Genomic DNA, 15353 nt, shown 5'->3' with positions numbered 1-15353 from the left:
GTTTAACAAACTCGACTGGTGACATAAGAAGGCAGTTGAAAACCAAGTTCATAACCTAGATATTTAGTGAAAAATAAATATGAAATGACGTTTCCTTTCTAATATAATTATATATTATTTGATGAGTTCACTATTAAATGCTGAATGGCCTGAAATGAAAGCAGTTTAATCTGCAGAGACCAATTTGCTCTTGCACTGCATACTGTAGCAACCCTGCAATTAAAAAAAAAAAAAGCCTACAGTAATAATCATAGTAATCGAGAGGAAAGAAAGCATTATTCCTGTACCTTGGACAAGCAATAGGGTCAGGAAATTCACAACGGCAGCATTTTTTTTAATGGGGGGGGGAAGGGAAGAGGCGTCATGTATTCACTGCCCAACATACTTAAACATCATTATTACTCCTCTTGTAATCATCATCATCATCATCATATGTTTATTTCTATTACAGTATGGTCAGTCGGGCCGCTTTGGTTAGGCTCCACTTTACCCACCAGGAATCTCCTAAACACCTCCCTCTGTGGCGCACAGAGACGCCCCCGTTCCTCCATGAGGACTCTGGAGGGATGCTTGGACTGTCATGGATTTTCTGCAAGTCTCTGGGCCACTTTCATACCATTGGGGTTGTACGGGCAGCGTGAGCGCAATGGTGTTTGAGAATGGGCTTGGAAATTTCTTGTACTTCCCGGTATTGAGAACCCTTCAAGGTTTAAGAATTACAACCGCAGGTCTATGCCTTAATCGTTCCAGGAAACAGGCCTCTCGTTTGCATAATGCAGGGAAACGGCATCTGTCGCTCGGTCCCGAGGCCTCACTTTTCCGATTCGGGTTCAGGTGGGCCCCACTCCGTTCACGGAGTTTTCGCAGTTCTTAGGCAAACGGCTTGTGGAAGATTCGCTCCAAGAGAGCGTGGGCTAGATCATTCTTTTGCGATTTCAACAAACTTTTTCAACTGTCATTGAGTAGATTCCAGATGGATCTTGTTGTTTTCAACCTTCCCAGAAATTCCTTTTTAGGAGGAAGAAGCCAAATTGAGAAGAGCACGTGATTACAACCCCTAGGCTCATTAAAAGCAGTAAGAGTTCAGGGCTAAGGCTAAAAGCAGCTGTGGAGCCAAGCCCGACACAAATGCTTCCCCGTTACGGGATTATCGTGGCCTGGACCGCGGAGGCCTGGCCTACGAGAGGGGGCACTGGAGAACTTCAGCACAGCGGCGGTGAAGCGTGCATCCGTGGGAGGGCGGGGGGCTGAGCTGCCCAGGCCTCGCCGGAGAGCCCGCGGGGTGCGGGGAGAGGGGAGATTTCCAGTTGTGTACCTAGGACGGTCTCCCCTGCTCCCAAGGGCGCGCCCTTGCTTTCCGGCCCTCGGGCCGAGATGAGGGCGAGGATGCCGCCTCGGCCTCCAACTTTCCCCTTCCCAGCAGGCGCAGAGTTGGCTGGCAGGGGAGCAGAGGAGGAGCCGGGTCTCCTTTGCGCTCTTTTAAACAAGGCTCCGGGCTGCATTCCCCCGCCACCCCCCCCCCCTCCGCCCCGCAGGATTCTTTCTTCGTCTTCGCTTTTAAACCCAATCGTTAATCGTTCGGAGCGCGCGGGCGGGGAGAGGCAAGGAGGGTGAGCTCGGGGTTCGCCGCCGCCGCGCGCGCTCAGGAAGCAGCGTGGCTGTGACCCCCCTCCCGGGCCTCCTCCCCCCCTCCTTCCTGCCCCCGCTCCCCCTCCTTCCTCCCCCTCCTCCCCGCTCCGCCGCCCGCGCCCGGCGCCTCTACTCCCTCCCCACGTCACTCGCCAGCGCGCCATGCAAATCACCGCCGCCGCCGGCTCCCATTGGCCGCGGCGCGCTCATTTAATGGCAGCCCGGGCCGGGCGTATGGCTGCTGGGCCCCGCGCGCCGCCGGCCCCGCGTGCGCCTCCGCTCCGAGAGTACGGCCCCGGGCAGGCAGCGGGCAGCCCATCCCGGGCTCGGCCGCCCTGCTTTCTGGCCCTCTGTGCGCGCCTGCCCTCCCTCCGCTGCCCCCGGCCCCCCTCCCTGGCGGCCCCCCGTGCGCCCCCCCCCCCCCCCCCCCGCTCCCCCCTCGGTGCTTCGCTCCCCACGGGCACCTGGGACCGGCACATGCCTAGCGCACGCGGCGCGCCGCGCTGCTAGAAGTTGCAGCCCCGGAGTTGGAGGACCGAGCGCAGGAGGAAGGAGGCTCCGGCGGCGGGCGGGCGAGGCGGCGGCGGCGGCGAGCCCCGGGCCGGGCCCCGCGCACCGCTCGCGTCCCGGAAAGTGGAGCTGCAACTTGGCCGCGACTGAACCTGTTTGCACCGCTCCGCCGAGGGCGACCCGGCTGCGGCGGCGACGGCGATCCCGGCCCTCGGCCTCTTTGGCAAGTGGTTTGTGCTGCAGAGAAACTTTCCACCTGTGAGCCGGACCGGCGCTAAGTGCGTGTGTTTTTGCCTCTTTTTTGTTGCTGTCGCCTCCACCTCTCCCCATTCTTCTCTCTGCCAGGACCTCTCCCCGCGACCCACGGCTCGTTCCGTCTGAGCCCCTCTCCGTCCCCCCCGCCCCCCGGCCGTCTATGCTCCAGGCCCCCTCCTCGCGGTGCCGGTGAACCCGCGAGCCGCCCCGATGTACAGCATGATGATGGAGACCGACCTGCACTCGCCCGGCGGCGCCCAGGCCCCCACGAACCTGTCGGGCCCGGCCGGGGCGGGCGGGGGCGGCGGTGGCGGCGGCGGCGGCGGCGCGGGAGCCAAGGCCAACCAGGACCGGGTGAAGCGGCCCATGAACGCCTTCATGGTGTGGTCCCGCGGACAGCGGCGCAAGATGGCCCAGGAGAACCCCAAGATGCACAACTCGGAGATCAGCAAGCGCCTGGGCGCCGAGTGGAAGGTCATGTCCGAAGCCGAGAAGCGGCCTTTCATCGACGAGGCCAAGCGGCTGCGCGCGCTGCACATGAAGGAGCACCCGGACTACAAGTACCGGCCGCGCCGCAAGACCAAGACGCTGCTCAAGAAGGACAAGTACTCGCTGGCCGGCGGGCTGCTGGCGGCAGGCGCGGGCGGCGGCGGCACGGCCGTGGCCATGGGCGTGGGCGTGGGTGTGGGCGCGGCGGCAGTGGGCCAGCGCCTCGAGAGCCCGGGCGGCGCGGCGGCCGGCGGCTACGCGCACGTCAACGGCTGGGCCAACGGCGCCTACCCCGGCTCGGTGGCGGCGGCGGCGGCCGCCGCGGCCATGATGCAGGAGGCGCAGCTGGCCTACGGGCAACATCCGGGCGCGGGCGGCGCGCACCCGCACGCGCACCCGGCGCACCCCCACCCGCACCACCCGCACGCGCACCCGCACAACCCGCAGCCCATGCACCGCTACGACATGGGCGCGCTGCAGTACAGCCCCATCTCCAACTCGCAGGGCTACATGAGCGCCTCGCCCTCGGGCTACGGCGGCCTCCCCTACGGCGCCGCGGCCGCCGCAGCCGCCGCCGCGGGCGGCGCGCACCAGAACTCGGCCGTGGCGGCGGCGGCGGCGGCGGCGGCCGCGTCGTCGGGCGCCCTGGGCGCGCTCGGCTCGCTCGTCAAGTCGGAGCCGAGCGGCAGCCCGCCGGCCCCGGCGCACTCGCGGGCGCCGTGCCCCGGGGACCTGCGTGAGATGATCAGCATGTACTTGCCGGCCGGCGAGGGCGGCGACCCGGCGGCGGCTGCCGCAGCCGCGGCGCAGAGCCGGCTGCACTCGCTGCCGCAGCACTACCAGGGCGCGGGCGCGGGCGTCAACGGCACGGTGCCCCTGACGCACATCTAGGGACGCGGGGGGCCCTGCGGCCGGCGACGGGCCGCCTGGCTTTTGTACAGACGTTTCCACGTTCTCGTAAACAGGCAAACACTGGCGCCGAGCACCAGGTGACACCCGGCCCCCCTAACCGGGAGCTCCTGGGGACCGCTAGGCGGGACCGTTGTGCGTTTGAGACTGAACTTCGGTGTTTTCTTGAGACTTTTTGTACAGTATTTATCACCCGCGGAGGCAGAAAGCGTTTTCTTTGCTCGAGGGGACACAGAGACCAAACCATGCGAGAGGCGACGCCAGCTTTTTTCTATCCCGGCCGCGCGCCCGCCATCCGGCCGCATCGCCTCCTGACGGCGTCGGGTGCCGGCGACGCGGGGAGCTGTTCTCATTTGTTATCGGTGTAGTGAGCCGGAGCCAAGCACACGCTTTTGGTGGTCGTTACCGCCTTGGGGGATTGGTTGGTTAATTTATACCAAGAGATCCCCACTCGCACCCCTCTCAGACGGCAGCGTTATTCTGGGTTTTGTAAAACTTTCTGTATCTGAGCATTTCCGGGTTTTTGTTTTGTATTATTTCATGTAAACGCGTTGTGCAGTTTTTATTGGAGGCGTTGCGGTGTGGGGAGGAGGATTCAGATTATGTACATAGTTTCCCGAAAAGCCTTTCTGCTCAAAACGGTAAAGGAACCTCCACCCTAAAAGTGCATCGAGCTTTGAGTCAATAAATTTGAGAGAGAAAAGTCCGGTTTTTCCCCCTAAACTTGAAACGTGCTAAATTTAGATCCATGTTTTATGAGCTCAAAACACAATCAGTAAATCCGACTAAGGAGAAAGAAAAATTATCAGCATGAACTAAAACGGAGGGAACACCAGGGGAGAGGGTACGGTTTTCATGGAGCTGCATTCAGAGGAACGGAGGGAAGTTAAAATCGGTAGGTTATTTTGTAGCGTTTACAGTGTTATTACGGAACGAGAAATAATTGCTCCCCCCCCAAAAAAAAATTTATAGTTTTGTAGTCCGGCCGTTGGGTGTGTAGTTTTCAGCTGCCGGCCGCTGCCGGCGGGCTTTTCGATCCCTGGTTTCGGGCTTTGCCTCTTGCAGCTGGCCCGGGACCTGAGTGCAGTTTGGGGCGGAGGAGGGAGGAGAGAAGACCCCAGTGGCGGGACCAGGCCAAGGATGGATGACAGAGACCACGGCGGGGGCGCGGGGGCCCCCGACTCCCGGGCAGTTAACAAGATTGCGAGTGAAATTTTCTGAATTTGGCTCAAGGAGAAACGCACTCTCTGAACCAAAATGTACTGCAACCGAGGCCCCTCCGTCTGTCCTCAGCCCCTCCCTCTGGTATATGTCTCCTTGGAAAGGGACAAAATAATTTCGTTGGATTTTCACACACACAGAACCGACCGCCCCACATGCCCCGCCGTGACACTGGGATGCAAGCTGTTAACCGATGTGAACGCAAAATGCGGTGTTTATTATTCTAATGAGATCTGAGGTTGTTTGATGCTTTAAATTTTTTAATTATATTTTTTCTAGGTGTTTATTGGTACCTTGCAGTTTTTTTCCTGGATTTTAAAGTTTTCTGTAAAACTTTGTCTTCAAGTAATCTGACAGCATTAAATATTGCATTTAAAATTATACTGTAGCAAATACATTTTGACATTAGTCACAGCATAAAGATGAAATATTTTTGAAAAGAACAAACTTTTAGGCCAGATGGAAATATGTTGATTTCATCAACCCCTCATTTTCTTAACATCTTTTTTTTTTTTTTTTTTGTCCTGGAATGAGTATAGACTATACTTCCAAACGTGGGCCTATGCTGGCAGGTTAATGAGAAGTACTTTCAGCCTATGCTGGGGAATAGTTTTAAGTAAAATGCTCACCTGACAATTGACGTGTGTAATTTTTTGGAGTCACTGATAATTTTGCTTCAACCACTCATTCCTTAAGGTGATTGCAGAAATTTCAAGAACGACGTCAATTGCTTCTTTCTAACAAGATAATAAAGTCTCCCTCTTTTTTCTTTTCCCTCTTTTTTTTTTGCTTTAGTAATCTGATGTGTTTGGATACATAGGGACTGCTGAGTAGAACAGCATCTTCAGATAGTGAGATAGTCTGGGAATAAATGCCACACACAATCCCCTCTGGGAGAGGAAATTCTGTGATGCTCTGTGAACTCCACATGCAGCCTAAGGTGCAGGCCTCATTTACTCTGAAATATACAGAGTTCAGTGGACTCCGGCTGGCTCTTTCGCAGCATCTCCCTGCACTTACTAAGGTGGCAGACAGATGTGGGGTTGTGCTCGAATATATGTGTGACCAAACTTGTACCTATGCTCGACTATTGGCATAAGAATATTAGTAATGTGGGTAACACCTGAAACGTTTCTGACTATAGAAAGCTTAGCAGGATGCAGGGGACTCTGGGAAGAGCTGTCTTGTCGATTTCCTGAAAGGTGGACTTACAGTGTGGCATTTCCCCCTGTCTGTCTCATACAGAGTCAGCAGAAATAGTCAATGCCAGGTGGCCCAAGCCACTTTGTTAAAAAACCCAGGAAGATCTTCAAAGAGGGAACTCCTGATATCCAGCAGTTTTGTTGACTAGAACAATGTGAAGGAAAGCAAATATAAATTTTTTAATGATTCAATTTTAAAACAACCTGGGATGGGGGAGTAGAAATTAGCTAGGATTCATCCTTCAGGATTGAGATCTTATCATTCCAGCACTGTCTCTTCGATTTAAATTCGCGGTGAGAATATTCCACAAGGCTCCCGAGACGCCTCACTCAACTGTGAATTCCGTTCTTGCCAAGGTACCCCTCACCCTATTCACGAACTGAAAATGTTATGTGACCATCATTATACTGTGATGGCCTCATCCACTTCCAGATCCCAGGGCGGTACTTCTATCGCTTATTCCAATTTTGTAGGAAAACCGTGTGGCGAGCGCGGACGGTCTTTGGAGGCCTTGTGCAAAGTTCGCACAACTTCGTGCCGGGACGACCGCGGGAGTTCAGGAACCGGCCTCGGTGCGCCGCCCGGCTCTCCAGGCTGAGGGTAGCACGGTTTGTTTGCTGGAGGAATTTTTTGCTCGTTTCTGTCCTCCGCCCCCCGCCCCTGTTTTATTTTAAACTCACGGGCCCCTTTTGGTGTTGTTAAGACTTTGACCCTACCCTCTCCTCCCCGCCAAAGAAACCCACCGGTAGCTGGAGAAGTGAATTAATTTCAACACGGGTAGCGCGTAGAGCGCGCCTGATGTGCAGATGCGCGTCGGGCGGCGGTGACTGAGAGGTCTATTAAAATCCTGCATGTGGGAGAAGAACAACACGCGTATTCGCGCGTTTCATTTTCCCGACAAAGAGCGGCCAACGCAGATTTCTGTCTCCGAAAAGTTCCAGCTAATTCGAGAAGCCCCTCCCGGGCTGCGGGCCCCGGGAAGGCGCGCTCCGGGGCGGCCCCGACCCCGCTCGCCCGCGCCCCCTCCCCCGCTTCCGCAGCCCGGCCCGCGGGGCAGAGGCTCCAGAAACGTCGGCGACAGAACGTAATAATAGGTTTGATTCCTTGGAAACTTCAAGTGAAAAGCAGACTTGGCCTTGACGCAGCCCTTTTCCCAGCATGACTAGTTGGCGGGATTGAAAGGCCGGAACGGGAGGGGAGGGGTTGAGGGGGCGCGGGCCCCCCGGAGCGAGGAGCCGAGGGAGGTGGGCCCGGGTCCCCGCCCCCCCAGCCCCGCAGGGTCGGGGCGGCGCGGGGACGGCGCGCGCGCGGAGGCCGAGCCCTGGAGGAGGGTACCTGCGACCCCTCACCCTCGCCCCCCACTCCCGGCCCCCGGCCCGCCTCCCCCAGCCCGACGGCGAGGCCCCGCGGGGGGTGCGGAGCTCTTCCTCCCTCCCCTATCTCCCTCCCCTCCCCTCCCTCCCTCCCTCCTCTCCCTCCCCGCCGCCCCCCTCCTTCCCGGCCCTTCCTCCCCAGCTGCGTGCCCGCCAGGACCCCGCTCCGCCCGCCCGCGGGAGCCCGGCAGCGTCGGCGGCGGGCGGCGCCCGGCGTGCGGATCCCGGTCCCCTCCGGGCCGGGGCCCGGCTGCCCGCCGTCGCCCTCCTCCTGCCGGGTTCGCGGTTCGGCCCCCGCCTCTCCTCCCGTTCACTCCTCTCTCGGCAGCTCTCCAGCCGTCCCTTCCCGTCCCGTGAGCCTCGCTCTCCCCTCCCCTCTACCGCCCCTCCCGCTCCGTATCCTCCGCTTTCCTGCCCTGCGCTCCCGGCCTTTCCTTTGTCTTTTCTCGCCGCGGCCCGCCTCCCCACCGCGGCCCGGCCCGGGACGCTCCCCCGGAGTCCGGGTCGGGATCGGCAGGTGCCGGGGGCGGCCCGTCCCCCCTCCGCTCCACCGCGTCCCCGCGGGCTCGGCGCGGGAGGGGCGTGGGGTCCCGGGCGTCCACCCCCAGCCCACTCGGGTGCAGCCGGGGGCCGCGCGGGGTGTCAGCCGCCGGGGGGATTAAGACGACTGATGCGAGGGAAGAGGGCAGCGTGTTTTGTGTCTAGAGAGAGCGGGATTAGTGCAGAGAAAGTCCCGACCCGGGGTCAGCCGCAAGTCAAACCCTTTTACAATCAGCGAGCGGAACAGGCCGTCTCCCGGCTCGGCCGCAACAAGTTGGGGGCGGGGAGACGGGAGGCCCGCGCCGAGGCGGCTGCAACCGCAGGGCGGACTGCGGGTCGGGCCGAATCCTTCTCCGTCACCAGAGCGCCCGGCTCCACTTCCTGGGCCGCCTCCGGCGGCTCCCTCGCACGCGAGCCCGGGCGGAGAAGGCCGGAGAGGCCCGTCCTGCCGAGGCAGTTGTGTGTGCGTGAGAAACCAAACCTGAAAGACCAGGTCCTTGGGCGCCCTGCCTTTCCGATTTCACCTAGGCTCTGCAGGAATCGCTGCCTGGCTTGGGCTCCTGCAAACCTCGTGGGGGGGGGGGGGGGGGGGGGGGGGGGTCCGGGGGGGGGGGGGGGGGGGGGGGGGGGGGGGGGGGGGCAGTACTGGGAGGTGGGCGATGGAATACATTCAGGCTGTTTGTCGTCAGACCCCATTCTCCAGCAGGGCGGAGGAATGAGGCGCTAATCTGGGTGATAAACCCGCGTAGCTCATCAGGGAGCGAAATCCCCATGGCTCATCTGGCAAGTCAGGAAAACTGGAGTTTGCGGTGAAGGATCGGGTCGGGGGTCGGGGGAGAAGGAAGGAGGAGGATAAATTTGTCTTCCTCACCAGTCAAGCTGGGAATTTGCGCTGCAGTAACAGCACGAGGAGCTTTAACAAATACGAAAAGTGGATAAAGCACCCAAACGAGTGGTGTATCCAAACATAGAAAAAGATCATCTATTTTGATAGTGAAAACAAAACAGAATTGCCATATTTTCCTCTAAATTGGCTTTTCATCTTTAAATGTGAAAACACCAACACCAGAGAGAGAGGGAGAGAAGGCAGTGTTTAAAACACCACGAACAGATACCTCCAAGTGCGCTGCTGTGTTTGCACAGCCACCCTGGGTGACACTGGACTCTCCTGGTGAATGGGTTCCGGGTTCAGAGCACGTAACCGATTGCTACTCCTGAACTGCTAAATGTAACCTATGGGGAAATTTTGTCTGCGGCAGAAAGGCCGGACATCGTGAGTGAGTCTGAACGCCCCGCAGGTCCCTCGCGAGGACTTCATTGCCCACAGCCACTTCAGAACGACCGCGTGGGGACATTAAAGATGCAGTTTGTGAAGAACAGCAGGGCATCACATGCAAAGCCTCGAAATAGTCAGCCAGTCAAATCAGTGGAAAAAATCAGCTTTTGTTAGATTTTGCAGTTTCAGGAATTAGGCATTCACTGCAGAGCTGCAGTTTTGAGAAATTGCAGTGTCAGGCGTGTTCCCAATGGGGAAATATTGTGAGAGTGTGGAGGAATGTAAGATTGGGTTTGACAATGGGGGGACTGACAAGAGTTATCACCCAGACATTGTTCTCTCTCTGCGCACCCCGGAAACGCTAAGTAGAGACGGTATCTAGTGGCAGCAATAGTCCTCCACGCTCACAGACGTGGGGATGAGAGTCTTAGCCTCGAAAAGACTGGCCTCGGGTTTCACAGGAGGAAAACGAACGCGTAGGGCACAGAACCTCATAGGTACAGAACACCTATAAACAGTATAGTAGCAGGGTAGGGTCGGCCTGAAGACATTCCAAGCAGAAGCCAACTTCTCCTTTTTCTTTCTAAGCAACAGAACAGGAGGAAATCCAGGTGAGCATGTTGTAACCTGGGCAAGGGTTTAGAAACCTCGTGCTTTTAATTCATCCATGCTATAGGGGGAAATGTAGGTATGTGGGAAAGGCCAGACCTCGGCAGGCGATTTAGCCTGAGTGTCCACACAGATGGAAAAGTAGGGGCTTTGTTCTCTGTGTTAGCAATTGAACTGAAGGGGGACGTTTATCCTTCTAAAAACTGGCCGTTTGCATTTTCACCTCAGGGAGAAACGACACCTGTGCTCAAAGAAAAGGAAGAATCATGGTGAGGTGAGATGATATTTATATTGTTTCTAATCTCTGTCGAGCCTTGTCCAGCAAGATGGGAAAGGATATAAGATTTGGAGTCAGAACTGAAGTTGAATCATGGCTGGTCACATGGCAGCCCTATGTCCTGGGTAACTGTCTTTGCCTCTGAGTCCATTTTCTCACATGTGAACCAGAAATCATCAAGCCAACCTCAGAAGGATGTAGTTGGGATTAAGGATCTAAGAGTATGCTGTGTGCCCAGCAAATAGTAACCACCCGATAAATGGTGATTTGACACGTAAGCCTGTGTCCGTTCAGGCAGGGATAACGTGGGGAATTGTGACGTCAGTTGCCAAGTGTGGCCTGGCTGGGAAACAGTGATAATTATACAAACCCGTCTCCCCTCCATCCTATTAATAACGGTTTCTCTTGAGAGTTACCTGACGGTCGTCACATCATTGGTTCATCTGCCCAGCAGACATTTATTACAAGTCCATGGCGGGCCCGTGTTACTGCTTGAGCACCTGTTGTATGTGTGGCCTGTGCGCAGGTGCTGAGAATGCAGTGGTGGACATGACGGGCCTCACTGCCCAGTGGGTGGACCTGGTCATCACATGAAGAAGTGTGACACTGAGGGCCACAGTTGTGGGACAGACTGTGCACGCCCATCTTGGGGGGTCAGGGAAGACGCCTCGGAGTAAGTGAAAGCTCGGCTGGAAGCTGAGTCCGGCGGGGTCCTCCCACGGGGCGTGCACACACACTGTATTTTCTTTTCTTTTCTTTCTTTCTTTTTTTTTTTTGCGTGGAGGAAGGTTGGAATAACTTCGAGCAGAGTAGGTCTGATCACGGCTTTGAGTTGGCAAAGGTTTAGACTTAGAGGTTCACGAGGGCGGCGGCCTCTCATCCGGGTGCACAGGACACCAGGAGAGCTTGTTACCCACGCAGGTTCTCAGACCGAGCGCCCCGGGCAGGCTGCTCCTGAGATTCCAAGGGACCTGGCCCTCTCCTAGGCACCCTCCAGTAGATGCTGAGGCAGGTCCAGCAGGGCTCTCGGGAGACCCGTGATAGGACACGGGCCCCAACAATTTTACGGTAAGTAGCTATTAAGACCGTGTCTAGATCACTTAAATTTGAGTAGCAGTTTATTATTTATAAAGTGCTCTCACTTAATTGTTCAGTTTAGATTATTTTTGAAAAACTTAAATTAGTGGGAGAAGAAAAAACTTAAGCTCTATCAGTAGAATCTTGTAAGTAGAGAGGACTGACCGATTTACTGATTTTATTTTCCATTTTTGGACCGGCCGTCCTGGCTGCCCGTGGACGCACTGGGCCTCTCCTGGAGGGCAGTCAGGAAGACACGGGAGGCGGACTCCACACCCGCATCTTTGTTTTAAAGATGGGCGATTCAAAGGACGAAGCAGTGTCACCTTGTGCCTTATCAATCTCTAATTTTACCAAACTAATTTGTATTTATGTAGACTAGGTCTGCACAGCCCTCGTGAATGCAGTGTGGGCCGAAACAGTCACATAAATTGTTGAGCGTTATTTTAATGGTATTTGAAAATAGGAGAAGGGCATTTAATAGTACATGTGAGATGGAATAAATGGGTTCTGTTGAATATATCATAATTGTAATCATAATAATATAATATCTAACTATCGAGTTTCTCAGTATTGTCATCTGTAGAACGGGAGTATCTTGTTTAAAAAAACAAAAACCTTAAGTACAAAATACATTAAGTACTTTAAGTGTCTTTGAGAGGAAGAGGTTGGACAAATAGAGAGGCTGCCGTTGTAAGGAGAATAAGCTATTACGTATCAGCAATGTTTTATCTAGAAAGCACAGGGTTCCCCATGACGCGTGTGACTGTTACTTCAGATCATAATAAAGATAGCATTCATTGTATTTATAGATACAGATCTAGATAAAAGTGTGGTCATGGAAGAGATCTGTATCTATTTGAGTAGCATGCGAGAAAATAACTTTTAAGCAGGGTAAAGTGAGAGAAAATATTCTATAGAAAGAATCAAAGCTATCTTGATAATACAGGAATTCCAATAGGGTTTTTAGCTAATTTCAGGACACTGGGCATCATTCAGGAGATCTGATAACCTATGCATTTTAACTATAGCTTTTGGAGAAGATGACACTGTTTTTGTTGTCTAAATCGTTCATCATTCTAATGGATAAGATGTCAATCCAGATAATCAGGCCCCTGTGAACAGTGGGCAGGGAAGAGTTTCTTAAACTCTCTTCTTTTGATCATTATTGCACATTATAAATATAATTGCTCTGGTTACTATGATTACATGCGTGTTCCTCGTACACTGCCCCCAACACCCAGAACTATAGACGTAATGTCACCGCGTGATTACATACACAGAGAAAAGAAAATCCTGTACTAGGAAGGAAGGGAGGGAGGGAAGGAAGGAACGGAAGGAAGGAAGGAGGGAAGTTACAGTGGATGAAATGAAATAGAGAAATAAAATCCAGGGCGACTCTTAAAGCAGTCTTGTCCTTGGTCAAAACTAGTAGACTAAGCATCTTTTTAAAAAGTTGATAGAAATCCTGGTGCTGGGAGCATTTACAACGAAAATAGACAAAAAGCTGATGAACGTGTTTTAGCGAATCCTTGCATATGAGTTTACGTGTTCGTAGTTTACCATCTCTAATTCTCTCTGAGTTGCATGGATTTAAAGTTGGTTATACTAATCTGAGGAAGACATTAATGTAAAACCTTTCTTCTCTTTTAAAAAATAATAAATCATTTATTTTAGTCTTTCAATCCGAGATTACTACAAGAAATATACTCTTAATTTTAAAACATTGACCACGAAGTTTTGAAAACGAACTAATTTCCACACTTACTACAGGAAATTATATAAAAGCCTTAAAATAATTAAACCATACTTTATCGTCTAAAATAAATACATCACCTGTAGCGACTATTTGCAGAAAACTAAAATTGCCTTTAAAGCCACAGCTCAAATGTCATCATGCATTTGCATTAAAAACAGATAATTTAAATCAATCTATAAGCTTCAAGTTCAATATAAATTTAAACAGCTTAAGTTTTATATGAATTTGAAACAGTTATGATTATATTAAATCAGGTTTGAGGAAAGTAGCACATTTACAACATTTTAAGGCGAAGTCTTCACTTTAGGATTTTTTAAAAACGTAACCAGAACGGGGTCGGCCCTTCCCGCTTCCCTGTGCAGTCTCTGCGAAGCCTGGGCCACCTGCAGACTTGTGCAGGTGAAGGCCTGCCTTTGCTAGAACGCCTTCCGGGGAGCAGACGTGCCCCCGGGCAGAGACCGCATGTCAACTAGCGTGCCCAGTAGCCCCCAGCCTCCTGGAGAACAGGCTCGGTGTCTGGCTTGATCCGTTTGTTTGTCCCAAAGTTTGATTTCAAGCATCAGCACAGTTCCAGGCAACTTGTGGGGACCAACAGCCGTTTACTGAACTGAATCCATACAGCGGAGCAGATGCATGGGCTTCGGGGGGCTGCTGAGATGCTGCTGTCAAGGACCAGCCCAGAGGAGCCAGCCTGCTTCCGCCTGGAGGCCCCCCGCGCACCCCCGGGGAGTGGTGCGGGGAGCAGGCACCTTAGGGCTTAGCACAGTGCCTGGTGCATATCCCAGAGCCCTGGCCGCTGCGTGCTTCCCTGGCTACAGTCCTGGTGGTGATTAAGGAGACAGGAAAGCAAAGTCCGGCGCTGAGAGTGGCACGCAGGCCTCCTCCTATGGCTGGGCGAGTGGACCCCAGAGCTCGTGTACATAAGCCCCAATCCAAGGGACTGTTGGGCTGGGGGAACTTGTTTTCCAACTCTCAATTCCCCAAGACCTGCTCTGTAATCTGACACGTGGGGGTGCAAGGAACTTTGGTTTGCCAGTGAAGTGTTACAGTTGTGCTCTGTTGCGTTATATTGTATCATATGGTGCGGTGTGGTACCAAGCCCAGCTGTTTCATATGATATTAAGGTAAGTTTCCTCCCAGGACCATAAGGATAAAGCCAGCTCTGGTGCACAGAGATGATTCAGCCACCTGCACAGGAGGAGGTGGGCAGGGGAAAGGGGCCACCCTCTTAGACTGGGAGGGGGACCTGTGAAGAGGCACAGGGTGGGAATTCACCTCTTCCACTTTAATCGTAGAACTATCAAGAAATCTAGCAGGGAGCGCAAGGGGGATAAGTCTGAAGGTGGTGACCTTGATGTGGAAATGGGTTGACAGTTAGTCCCAGCCAGGTCTGTCTCCGGATGCTGCCTTATCATCCTCTGTAATGCTCCTCGTTCTAGTGTGAATTGGACTGTGTAACTTGCTTGTATGGTTGAAATGTATAAAACTGGACGTTGATTTCTTACGGTTAGAATAATGGTGGCAGCAGTGGAAAGCACATGGCAGCTCCACTGGGTGGTAGGGCAGTGCCAGATAACCTGTCCCAACCTTGTCCCCGTCCTGTGCTTCCCCAGGGGCCCCACAGAACTCAGAGAGACAGCTCAGGATACTTGTGAATTTGGGGGGAAACACAGCAATGCTGGACTTTGGTCAGATGCCCTGGGAGCCGTGCCTTACGGTAGCTCCCAGTCTCAACATTTGCTTGTAGCTGAATCCCTCCTGATGACATCATATCTTCACGAAATTGGGTTTTTGTCAGTCGCTGAGTCAAAAGCAATTCCCGTGGGAGACACAGGGTGGGCCGGGAGTGAGGTGTCGGGGACCACGCGATTCCAAGGTCAGAGGAGCTGTGCAGAGGGGACCTCGTACAGCTGAGCCTTACTCAGCAATGGGGGTTAGTCAGGGAATGAAGTGAAAGTATTATTTTTTTCATTCAATTCATGTAATTTTTTTTAAATGGCTGCTAAGTTGTTAGGATATAAACATATATTAAGTTACGTAGCTACTTAACAAATGGAACTGTTAGATATTTCTTTTGGCGTGGGGCACAGTAAAAAATTACCAGAATACTAAGGGTATGGTAAAAACGTGCACGATTCAGGTTGGCACTGAATTTGCAGCTTGTAGATTGATTTTAAATGATCTATTTTTGCTTATATTATGTCTCTACAATGGCATCATTTAATT

The 15353-nt window shown here is 53.8% G+C and overlaps 1 protein-coding gene and 1 long non-coding RNA gene across 3 annotated transcripts in view; both read left to right on the top strand.

The window, feature by feature from the left end:
* The window catches only part of LOC113625342 (uncharacterized), a 181930-nt gene that overhangs the window by 146318 nt on the left and 20259 nt on the right, over window positions 1–15353 (top strand). The window contains exons 1-2 of one of the 2 annotated variants that reach the window (XR_003434629.1): window positions 8804–10016; window positions 10243–10288. This is a non-coding gene — a long non-coding RNA (uncharacterized LOC113625342). Of the gene's footprint in view, window positions 1–8803; window positions 10017–10242; window positions 10289–15353 lie in introns of those variants that run through there. The other variant, XR_003434630.1, reaches the window with a different exon arrangement.
* On the top strand, window positions 1445–5649 carry SOX1 (SRY-box transcription factor 1). The gene has a single exon (XM_027115809.1). It carries the CDS (start codon window positions 2605–2607, stop codon window positions 3772–3774), a length of 1170 nt encoding a protein of 389 aa, XP_026971610.1. The 5' UTR covers window positions 1445–2604; the 3' UTR covers window positions 3775–5649.

The sequence above is a fragment of the Aethalodelphis obliquidens genome, unplaced genomic scaffold (assembly GCF_003676395.1).
Source record: "Aethalodelphis obliquidens isolate GAN/ISIS:26980383/991018 unplaced genomic scaffold, ASM367639v1 scaffold15, whole genome shotgun sequence".
NCBI lineage: Eukaryota > Metazoa > Chordata > Mammalia > Artiodactyla > Delphinidae > Aethalodelphis > Aethalodelphis obliquidens.
The sequence above is the reverse complement of the archived record's forward strand: the minus strand, read 5'-3'. Positions and strand labels throughout refer to the sequence as shown.